The sequence below is a fragment of the Coregonus lavaretus genome (genome assembly GCF_964263955.1).
Source record: "Coregonus lavaretus genome assembly, chromosome: 39".
Taxonomy (NCBI): domain Eukaryota; kingdom Metazoa; phylum Chordata; class Actinopteri; order Salmoniformes; family Salmonidae; genus Coregonus; species Coregonus lavaretus.
Genome location: NC_140026.1, coordinates 10027092 through 10038432, shown reverse-complemented (window position 1 = coordinate 10038432; position 11341 = coordinate 10027092). Strand labels below are relative to the sequence as shown.

The window sequence follows — 11341 nt, the reverse complement described above, 5'->3', positions numbered from 1 at the left end:
GAGTTGTTGTACTGACTAGTGTTAGATGGGGAAAGGGAGGGGTAGATTTGTATTGACTCTAGTGTTAGATGGGGTAAGGGAGGGGTATATTTGGACAGCCTCTAGTGTTAGATGGGGTAAGGGAGGGGTAGATTTGGACAGCCTCTAGTGTTAGATGGGGTAAGGGAGGGGTAGATTTGTATTGACTCTAGTGTTAGATGGGGTAAGGGAGGGGTAGATTTGGACAGCCTCTAGTGTTAGATGGGGTAAGGGAGGGGTAGATTTGGACAGCCTCTAGTGTTAGATGGGGTAAGGGAGGGGTAGATTTGGACAGCCTCTAGTGTTAGATGGGGTAAGGGAGGGGTAGATTTGTATTGACTCTAGTGTTAGATGGGGTAAGGGAGGGGTAGATTTGGACAGCCTCTAGTGTTAGATGGGGTAAGGGAGGGGTAGATTTGGACAGCCTCTAGTGTTAGATGGGATAAGGGAGGGGTAGATTTGGACAGCCTCTAGTGTTAGATGGGGTAAGGGAGGGGTAGATTTGGACAGCCTCTAGTGTTAGATGGGGTAAGGGAGGGGTAGATTTGTATTGACTCTAGTGTTAGATGGGGTAAGGGAGGGGTAGATTTGTATTGACTCTAGTGTTAGATGGGGAAAGGGAGGGGTAGATTTGTATTGACTCTAGTGTTAGATGGGGAAAGGGAGGGGTAGATTTGGACAGCCTCTAGTGTTAGATGGGGTAAGGGATGGGTAGATTTGGACAGACTAGTGTTAGATGGGGTAAGGGAGGGGTAGATTTGGACAGACTAGTGTTAGATGGGGTAAGGGATGGGTAGATTTGGACAGACTAGTGTTAGATGGGGTAAGGGAGGGGTAGATTTGTATTGACTCTAGTGTTCGATGGGGAAAGGGAGGGGTAGATTTGTATTGACTCTAGTGTTAGATGGGGAAAGGGAGGGGTAGATTTGTATTGACTCTAGTGTTAGATGGGGAAAGGGAGGGGTAGATTTGTATTGACTCTAGTGTTAGATGGGGAAAGGGAGGGGTAGATTTGTATTGACTCTAGTGTTAGATGGGGAAAGGGAGGGGTAGATTTGTATTGACTCTAGTGTTAGATGGGGAAAGGGAGGGGTAGATTTGGACAGCCTCTAGTGTTAGATGGGGTAAGGGAGGGGTGGATTTGTATTGACTCTAGTGTTAGATGGGGAAAGGGAGGGGTAGATTTGTATTGACTCTAGTGTTAGATGGGGAAAGGGAGGGGTAGATTTGGACAGCCTCTAGTGTTAGATGGGGAAAGGGAGGGGTAGATTTGTATTGACTCTAGTGTTAGATGGGGAAAGGGAGGGGTATATTTGTATTGACTCTAGTGTTAGATGGGGAAAGGGAGGGGTAGATTTGTATTGACTCTAGTGTTAGATGGGGAAAGGGAGGGGTAGATTTGTATTGACTTTAGTGTTCGATGGGGAAAGGGAGGGGTAGATTTGTATTGACTCTAGTGTTAGATGGGGAAAGGGAGGGGTAGATTTGTATTGACTCTAGTGTTAGATGGAGAAAGGGAGGGGTAGATTTGTATTGACTCTAGTGTTAGATGGGGAAAGGGAGGGGTAGATTTGTATTGACTCTAGTGTTAGATGGGGAAAGGGAGGGGTAGATTTGTATTGACTCTAGTGTTAGATGGGGAAAGGGAGGGGTAGATTTGTTGTAGAAGTTGAAGGGGTGAGGGTGAGGGGAGCTGACCACTGACAGAGTTAGGTGAGGTTAGAGGTTAGAGGTTAGGAGGTGGTCTGGTCTTGTCTTGGGGCAGTATGAGTTCTTGTATCAGATGTTCCTTTGATCACCATGGCAGTAGAGGAATCAAAGAGAGAGAGAGCACTAGAGAAGAGAGAGGACTTAACAGTTATTCCCTCATCCCCTATCCATCTTTCCAACATGTCCACTCTCCTCACCAACCTCCCTCCCTTCCCACTGGGCACAGACGTCAGTTCAACGTCTAGTTTTGATTTACATTTGATTGAGTTGTCAACTAATGTCAATTCAATGTGAAATCAACAAAACATTTCCCCATGACATTGGATTTAGGTTAAAAGTTGCAAATCCAATCAAGTTTCCCACGTTGATTAAACGTCATCAAGCTTAATTTAATTGGTTTAAAATAACGTGGACACAACATTGATTCAACAAGTTTTTGCCGAGTGGGTTTCCTTTCGTTCCCTCCCTGTGCCTATTCCTCCCCTCTCTCTCCCCCAACTCTCCCATCCTCCCCTCTCTCTTCCGCTCTTCCCTCACCCCTCCATCCCCCTCCCCCTCTCTCTAGAACCCAGGTATGTGGCAGTACGCCTCCAGTGACGACAGCACTATATAGATCAGCCACATTAAGAAGAAGACCAGTGATGTCATGATCTTGGTAGTCCTCGGCCCTCCAAGCTCCCCGCCTGCCACCGACGCTCGCCGCCGGTAGAGGAGGATCATCACGCACATGCACGCCATCACCGTGAAGAGCGTGACGGAGAACGCCAGCGAGCCCGGGTCGACACGGAACACCTGGCCTTTGGAACGCCAGAACACGGCGGCGATGGTCCATGCCACTCCGATCCCAAGGAAGACGTTCACAGCGTTGCTACCGGTTACGTTGCCGATGGAAGCGTCGGCGTACTGGTCCTGGATGGCGGCCACCTTACTGGCAAAGGTGTCTGGGTAATGGTGGCAAGAGGAGGGGCAGAAGAGAAGAAATAGCAGAAAGATAAAGTTGGTGAAGAGAAGGGAGAGTGGAGGGAGGAGGAGGAGGAGGAGAGGGGAGGAGGAGAGGGGAGGAGAGGGGAGGAGGAGAGGAGGAGGAGGGAGGAGGAGAGGAGGAGGAGGGAGGAGGAGAGGGGAGGAGGAGGAGGGAGGAGGAGAGGGGAGGAGGGAGGAGGAGAGGGGGAGGAGGAGGAGAGGGGAGGAGGAGGGAGGAGGAGAGGGGAGGAGGAGGAGAGGAGGAGGAGAGGGGGAGGAGGAGGAGGGGAGGAGGAGGAGGGGGGAGTGGGGGAGGAGGGGGGGAGTGGGGGAGAGGGGGAGGAGGGGGGAGTGGGGGAGGGGAGGAGGAGGAGGAGAGGGGAGGAGGAGGGGGGAGGGGAGGAGGAGAGGGGAAGAGGAGAGGGGAGGAGGAGAGGGGAGGAGGAGGAGGAGGGGGAGGGGGGAGGGGAGAGAAGACAAGAGAAAGAGAGGAGGAGGAGAGGGGAGGAGGAGGAGGAGGAGGGGGGGAGGGGAGAGAAGACAAGAGAAAGGGAGGAGGAGGAGGAGGAGGGGGGGAGGGGAGAGAAGACAAGAGAAAGAGAGGAGGAGGAGAGGAGAGGGAGGAGGTGAGAGGATAGACTCCCCTAAGGCGGTCATCATTCTGCACGCATACTCTGTCACAACACCTCCAGCCCAGAACACCTGGGTACTGAGGCACGAAGGCACCTCCAGCCCAGAACACCTGGGTACTGAGGCACGAAGGCACCTCCAGCCCAGAACACCTGGGTACTGAGGCACGAAGGCACCTCCAGCCCAGAACACCTGGGTACTGAGGCACGAAGGCACCTCCAGCCCAGAACACCTGGGTACTGAGGCACGAAGGCACCTCCAGCCCAGAACACCTGGGTACTGAGGCACGAAGGCACCTCCAGCCCAGAACACCTGGGTACTGAGGACCGAAGGCACCTCCAGCCCAGAACACCTGGGTACTGAGGACCGAAGGCACCTCCAGCCCAGAACACCTGGGTACTGAGGCACGAAGGCACCTCCAGCCCAGAACACCTGGGTACTGAGGCACGAAGGCACCTCCAGCCCAGAACACCTGGGTACTGAGGCACGAAGGCACCTCCAGCCCAGAACACCTGGGTACTGAGGCACGAAGGCACCTCCAGCCCAGAACACCTGGGTACTGAGGACCGAAGGCACCTCCAGCCCAGAACACCTGGGTACTGAGGACCGAAGGCACCTCCAGCCCAGAACACCTGGGTACTGAGGCACGAAGGCACCTCCAGCCCAGAACACCTGGGTACTGAGGCACGAAGGCACCTCCAGCCCAGAACACCTGGGTACTGAGGCACGAAGGCACCTCCAGCCCAGAACACCTGGGTACTGAGGCACGAAGGTTACAGTTGAAATGTCATTACATCATCATGATTACACAATTAGGACAAACAGAGTGAACAGAGAAGGAGAGAAAAGAGAGGGGTAAGAAAGGAAGAGTGTGTGGTGTGTGTGTATGTGTGTAACCTACCTGGTACAGACGTCCCCAGCGCTACAAACACCACGGCAGTGACAGAGTCCTTCAGACCCACGGTACAACCGAAGGCAGAGGCCAGGTCTCCTGTTACAGCCGTCAGAACTCCTAGCAGGTACACAAAATAAAAAATACATTACAATTAACATTAAGATTCCTTCCTCACCAGCCCCCACTGGTAATCAACCTTTAATCGTTTGCTTCACCATGTGACCATCCCGCTTGACAACATCTCAGCTAGCAGGTTGATGCCGCGGGTAGTGGTATTTCAAGTTGAGTTGACCAATCCCTGGTTAAACATACATTTCATGTTACCTATAAGGGAGATGGACACAGTGAAGCAGGCCCAGCCATGCCAGTACTCTGTAGGGTCAGGGGTCAGGGTTACCTACCGATGAGACTGATGGACACAGTGAAGCAGGCCCAGCCATTCCAGTACTCTGTAGGGTCAGGGGTCAGGGTTACCTACCGATGAGACTGATGGACACAGTGAAGCAGGCCCAGCCATGCCAGTACTCTGTCGGGTCAGGGGTCAGGGGTCAGGGTTACCTACCGATGAGACTGATGGACACAGTGAAGCAGGCCCAGCCATTCCAGTACTCTGTAGGGTCAGGGGTCAGGGTTACTTACCGATGAGACTGATGGAGACGATGAAGCATGCCCAGCCATTCCAGTACTCTGTCGGGGGGACAAAGGCAAACAGAACTTTCCAGAAGACGGTGAGGAAGTGCATGATGTAGTCAAAACAGGACGGGAGACGCTCTTCACCGCTCTCCTCGTCATCATCATCACCTGGAGGGAGAGAGAGAGAGAGCGAGAGAGACAGAGAAAAATGATTGATGCGGAGGGGAGAGGGGAGAGGTGGAGTTAGGGAGGGGAAAGGGGGGGAGGCAGGGGGAGCAAAGAGTCTTGTCTACAGAGAGTTTGGGTTCTAATTCTGTTCAGTAAGATATGAATTCTGAAAATGCTGTAGACTGAAAGTGAACAGGATGTGACATCATGCAGAGAGGAAGTGAGGTAGGTACCTGCGCTCACAGTGACAGCAGAGACAAACTGTTCTCTCCAGCTGCTGCTTCCCACCACCAACGCAAGGTTAGTCTTCTTGATCAGCTTATCTACTGTGTTCTACACACACAACAGAGACCCCCACACACAATCAGTTAATACACAATCCCACACATACGGCTGAATCTTAATTTGAGATTAGAGAAAGCAACTCGAATCTTTGAGCAAATCTCCCATGTGGCATCAATTCATGATTCAGGGCTCTGTTCAATCTGTAATTCAATGGCAATGTTTCTGCGTTAGCGGAAACTGCATTCACGGTAAACGCATATGTCGGCTCCATCGGAAGTTACCTTTACATTTCTATCAGACAATCTGTAATGCTTCAGCGATCCAGATTGAATGGAGCCCTCATGCTCATGGATGTTAAGGGTAAGGATTTACACAAAACACTGAGGGCTCTAGTCAATCAGATCCGCTTTAGCCAACATCCGCATAGCTGTTGTTTTGACGGCGTCGGAGGTGGAACTGTGTTAGAGCAGTCCAATCCACAAGCGGCTCCTGGAATTATACCTAAAGCGAACATTGCCATTGGCTGCACTGAGTCGCATTAAAATGGGAGGTGGCGATGGGGTGAGGTTGTGTTTCTCTAAGCGGGAGGTAAGCTTGGCTTCTTCTTTATATGGTGTCGAGTAAAGCTTAAACCATGTATTTAGATTGTAGGTAGGTATTGTAGTTAGGTATTGTAGGTAGTTTATCTAGGTAGTTATTGTAGGTAATTATTGTAGGTAAGTATTGTTTTCGGCTGAGCCCGGTGAAGCACGAGGCTAGCTAACCCACTACCTGGACCAATAAAGCTAGCTAGCTAGCTAGCTAGCGGGTAGCTACTGGTAACTATTAGCAACTGTGGATAGTTGTTTCCAATGTTATTTCACGCTTAAGAGTACCTGTAATTATGCCAGCTAGCTACCTACCATTGAGCTGTTTTTCTAACCTCATTATCTGAAGCGTTAACGTTAGGTAGCTACTGTACTCGAAATGTAGCTAGCTTGTTGCTACCTGGGTAGCTAACTAAACAACAGCTGGAACGACCTAGCTGTAATGTTTGGAGATGCTTTCTCTCCGTTGGGACAGACGCGAACTGGCTGAATCGATTCAGTAGCTAGCTTTACACTTAACTAGCTAACAGTAGCTACTAAGGGTAAGTTATAACCTACATTTATTTTAATTTTATTTTTACATACTGGTAACCAGAGTCGTTCAAAAGGAATTCAAGACATGGGTGACTAGTTAACGTTAGCTTGGCTCTCTCTGTGTGTTTCATACCGTGGGAGGAGGGGTTGGTTCGTTGACAGAGAGCAATGGCTAGCTAGCTATTCTAGCTAGCTAACTAACTGTCTGAATAAGTTGACGACGTACTCACTCAAACTGTCAAAACTAACCCCAAAACTTTACACAACGTTAGACACGGACACGAATGATCTGTTTAGCGTGTTAACACACTATTGGTAGTTTGTTGTAACCGTGTATTGGTGCTAAACCGTTTTATTGGAAGTTAGCATGCTAGTTAGCTATGGCGTCATAGGATACGGTGCCCTGGGCGGTTTTCACGGAAGAATACTGTACCAAGTTAGCTAGCTGAATAAACTAAGTTAGTCTATTCCTAGAAAACATTGAACCGCTGTAGTTTACAACAATTATAATTTCTAAAGTGGAAGTTGGGAGAGTTATATTTGAGTGTTTCAGTGAAACGTAAGTGAGGGAGGCCCCGCTCTCTCGCTTTCCCAGATGTTTAGTCAATTTCATTCCGATCTCTTTTGTATTATTGTAGCCTTTTCTGTAGCCTGTCAACTATGTGTCTGTCTATCCCTGTTAATAATTAATAATAATTTGTCATTTAGCAGACACTCTTATCCAGAGCGACTTACAGGAGCAATTAGGGTTAAGTGCCTTGCTCAAGGGCACATCGACAGATTTTTCACCTAGTCGGCTCAGGGATTAGAACCAGCGACCTTTCAGTTACTGGCACAACACTCTTAACCACTAAGCTACCTGCCGCCTGTTCTCTCCTCTCTGCACAGGCCATACAAACGCTTCACACCGCGTGGCTGCTGCCACTCTAATCTGGTGGTCCCTGCGCGCACGACCCACGTGGAGTTCCAGGTCTCCGGCAGCCTCTGGAACTGCCATTCTGCGGCCAACAAGGCAGAGTTCATCTCAGCCTATGCTACCCTCCAGTCCCTCGACTTCTTGGCACTGACGGAAACATGGATTACCAAAGAAACACTGCTACTCCTACTGCTCTTTCCTCGTCTGATCATGTGTTCTCGCATACCCCGAGAGCATCTGGTCAGCGCGGCGATGGCACAGGAATCCTCATCTCTCCCAAGTGGACATTCTCTCTTTTCCCCCTGACCCATCTGTCTATCTATGAATTCCATGCTGTCACAGTCACTAGCCCATTCAAGCTTATCATCCTTGTCATTTTTCGCCCTCCAGGTTCCCTTGGAGAGTTCATCAATGAGCTTGACGCCTTGATAAGTTCCTTTCCTGAGGATGGCTCACCCCTCACAGTTCTGGGTGACTTTAACCTCCCTACGTCTGCCTTTGACTCATTTCTCTCTGCCTCCTTCTTTCCACTCCTTTCCTCTTTTGACCTCACCCTCTCACCGTCCCCCCCTACTCACAAGGCAGGCAATACGCTTGACCTCATCTTTACTAGATGCTGTTCTTCTACTAATCGCACTGCAACTCCCCTCCAAATCTCCGACCACTACTTTGTATCCTTTTCTCTCTCGCTCTCCTCCAACACTACTCACTCTGCCCCTACTCAGATGGTAATGCGCCGTCGCAACCTTCTCTCTCTCTCTCCCGCTACTCTCTCCTCTTCCATCCTATCATCTCTTCCCTCTGCTAAATCCTTCTCCCTCCGATCTCCTGATTCTGCCTCCTCAACCCTCCTCTCCTCCCTTTCTGCATCTTTTGACTCTCTATGTCCCCTATCCTCCCGGCCGGCTCGGTCCTCCCCTCCTGCTCCGTGGCTTGACGACTCATTGCGAGCTCAAAGAACAGGGCTCCGGGCAGCCGGAAATGGAGGAAAACTAGACTCCCTGTCATCTTTTCACTCCCTCCTCTCTACATTCTCTTCCTCTGTTTCTGCTGCTAACGCCACTTTCTACCACTCTAAATTTCAAGCCTCTGCCTCTAATCCTAGGAAGCGCTTTGCCACCTTCTCCTCCCTGCTGAATCCTCCTCCTTCTCTTCCCCCTCCCTCCTCCCTCTCTGTGGATGACTTCGTCAACCATTTTGAAAAGAAGGTTAACGACATCCAATCCTCATTTATTAAGTAAAATGACACCGCTGGTCCTGCTCACACTGCCCTACCCTATGCTTTGACTTCTTTCTCCCCTCTCTCTTCAGATGGAATCTTGCGACTTGTGACGGCTGGCCGCCCAACAACCTGCCACTTGACCCTATCCCCTCCTCTCTTCTCCAGACCATTTCCGGAGACCTTCTCCCTTACCTCACCTCGCTCATCAACTCATCCTTGACCGCTGGCCATGTCCCTTCCGTCTACACTCGATCCCTCCGATGTCAACAACTACAGACCAGTATCCCTTCTTTCTTTTCTCTCCAAAACTCTGGAGCGTGCCGTCTCTAGCCAACTCTCCTACTATCTCTCTCAGAATGACCTTCTTGATCCAAACCAGTCAGGTTTCAAGACTGGTCATTCAACTGAGACTGCTCTTCTCTGTGTCACGGAGGCTCTCAGCACTGCTAAAGCTAACTCTCTCTCCTCTGCTCTTATCCTTCTAGACCTATCTGCTGCCTTTGATACTGTGAACCATCAGATCCTCCTCTCCACCCTCTCCGAGTTGGGCATCTCCGATGCTGCTCACTCTTGGATTGTGTCCTACCTGACAGGTCACTCCTACCAGGTGGCGTGGCGAGAATCTGTCTCCGCACCACGTGCTCTCACCACTGGTGTCCTCCAGGGCTCAGTTCTAGGCCCTCTCCTATTCTCTCTATACACCAAGTCACTTGGCTCTGTCATATCCTCACATGGTCTCTCCTATCATTGCTACGCAGACGACACACAATTCATTTTCTCCTTTCCCCTTCTGATAACCAGGTGGCGAATCGCATCTCTGCATGTCTAGCAGACATATCAGTGTGGATGTCGGATCACCACCTCAAGCTGTACCTCGGCAAGATGGAGCTGCTCTTCCTCCCGGGGAAGGACTGCCCCGTTCCATGATCTCGCCATCACGGTTGACAACTCCATTATGTCCTCCTCCCAGAGTGCAAAGAACCTTGGCGTGACCCTGGACAACACCCTGTCGTTCTCCGCTAACATCAAAGCGGTGACCCGGTCCTGCAGGTTCATGCTCTACAACATTCGCAGAGTACAACCCTACCTTACACAGGAAGCGGCACAGGTCCTAATCCAGGCACTTGTCATCTCCCGTCTGGATTACTGCAACTCGCTGTTGGCTGGGCTCCCTGCCTGTGCCATTAAACCCCTACAACTTATCCAGAACACTGCAGCCCGTCTGGTGTTCAACCTTCCCAAGTTCTCTCATGTCACCCCGCTCCTCCGCACACTCCACTGGCTTCCAGTTGAGGCTCTCATCTACTACAAGACCATGGTGCTTGCCTACGGAGCTGTGAGGGGAACGGCACCTCCTTACACCCAAACGAGGGTACTACGTTCATCCACCTCTAGCCTGTTAGCCCCCCTACCTCTACGGAAGCACAGTTCCCGCTCAGCCCAGTCAAAGCTATTCGCTGCTCTGGCACCCCAATGGTGGAACAAGCTCCCCCACGACGCCAGGACAGCGGAGTCACTGACCACCTTCCGGAGACACTTGAAACCCTACCTCCTTTAAGGAATACCTGGAATAGTATAAAAGTAATCCTTCTACCCCCCCCCTCCCCCATAAACAAAAAAAAACTAAAAGTGGTTGTCCCACTGGCTATCATAAGTTGAATGCACCAATTTGTAAGTCGCTCTGGATAAGAGCGTCTGCTAAATGACGTAAATGTAAAAATGTAAATGTAAGAGAAATCCCATGCAGCCTTGTTAACAAGTTCTAACACTGGATGTAATCTACACCTCCATTAGGATGATAGAAATTCATTTTCAATTTTGAGCGTAATTATTTCTATATAGCCTACGCTTTCTAGTTCTGAACTTCTGAGTGGTGGCGGGTGTGGCTTCGTGACAATGACCTGGAGCTGCTCACCGTTTTGACAGCTCCAACCGGTTACCCCTCCGACACCAACCATCTGCTATCGCTGGTTAACGCTTGATCTGATTGAATCTAGACCCGAGTTGATCTCAAGTTATGATTCAGCTTATATAGTTAATACAGTGAGAAATAAGTTAATAGTAGTTTTTAATGTGCTTAATGAAGAGGCTTCACACACACACACACACACACACGCAAACACACACACACACCCCCATGCACTCGCGTACAGAAACACACAAGCATATTAATATAGAGACTGAAAGAGAGATTATACCTTCTTAGCTCTTCTCATAAGTGTATTCACCCCATACTACACACACACACACACACACACACACACACACACACACACACAATGATACACAAAATGAATACACAAACCACACTAAAAGCTAACAGAAGATAAAACAGAAGATGAAACACAGAGGGTCTTGCCAACATTAGAAAAAGTTTAAGTTTAGAAGTGATAAAACGCTACACGTTAGCTGTTACCATTACATAACCTGGCACATTTAGCCTTACGCTAAGGTGGCGGTGATGATTTCCTGTAAGAAATTCCGCATTTATCACGTGCAACTAGGTCAATGATTTTAATTGGCTGATGCGCATTTTGAGACTATTTCCTTTTAACTTCAACTTTTTTAAATGTTTGCAAGTATGGACCCAAAACGAATACCCAAAACAAATGCCACAAACAAATGCCCAAAACAAACTAAAAGAGGAATGAAATTAACACAGACACACGCACAGGTACCTTGAACTCGTAAGACTCTTCGATGACCACCTCTATCCGTGTGTTTTCTCCCAGACTGGGACAGCCCATCTTGGCCACCTCGTCATCCGTCGGCTTGTTCTC

General features: G+C 49.7%; 1 protein-coding gene across 1 annotated transcript; it reads right to left on the bottom strand.

Annotated features, from left to right (window-relative positions):
* Window positions 1-2289: 2289 nt before the first annotated feature.
* On the bottom strand, window positions 2290-11308 carry LOC311112698 (sodium/calcium exchanger 1-like; the record flags this gene model as incomplete). The annotated part of the gene is made up of 5 exons (XM_084155831.1): window positions 2290-2669; window positions 4223-4333; window positions 4856-5017; window positions 5251-5350; window positions 11240-11308. 5 exons carry the CDS (start codon window positions 11306-11308, stop codon window positions 2290-2292), a joined length of 822 nt encoding a protein of 273 aa, XP_084011957.1.
* Window positions 11309-11341: the final 33 nt, after the last annotated feature.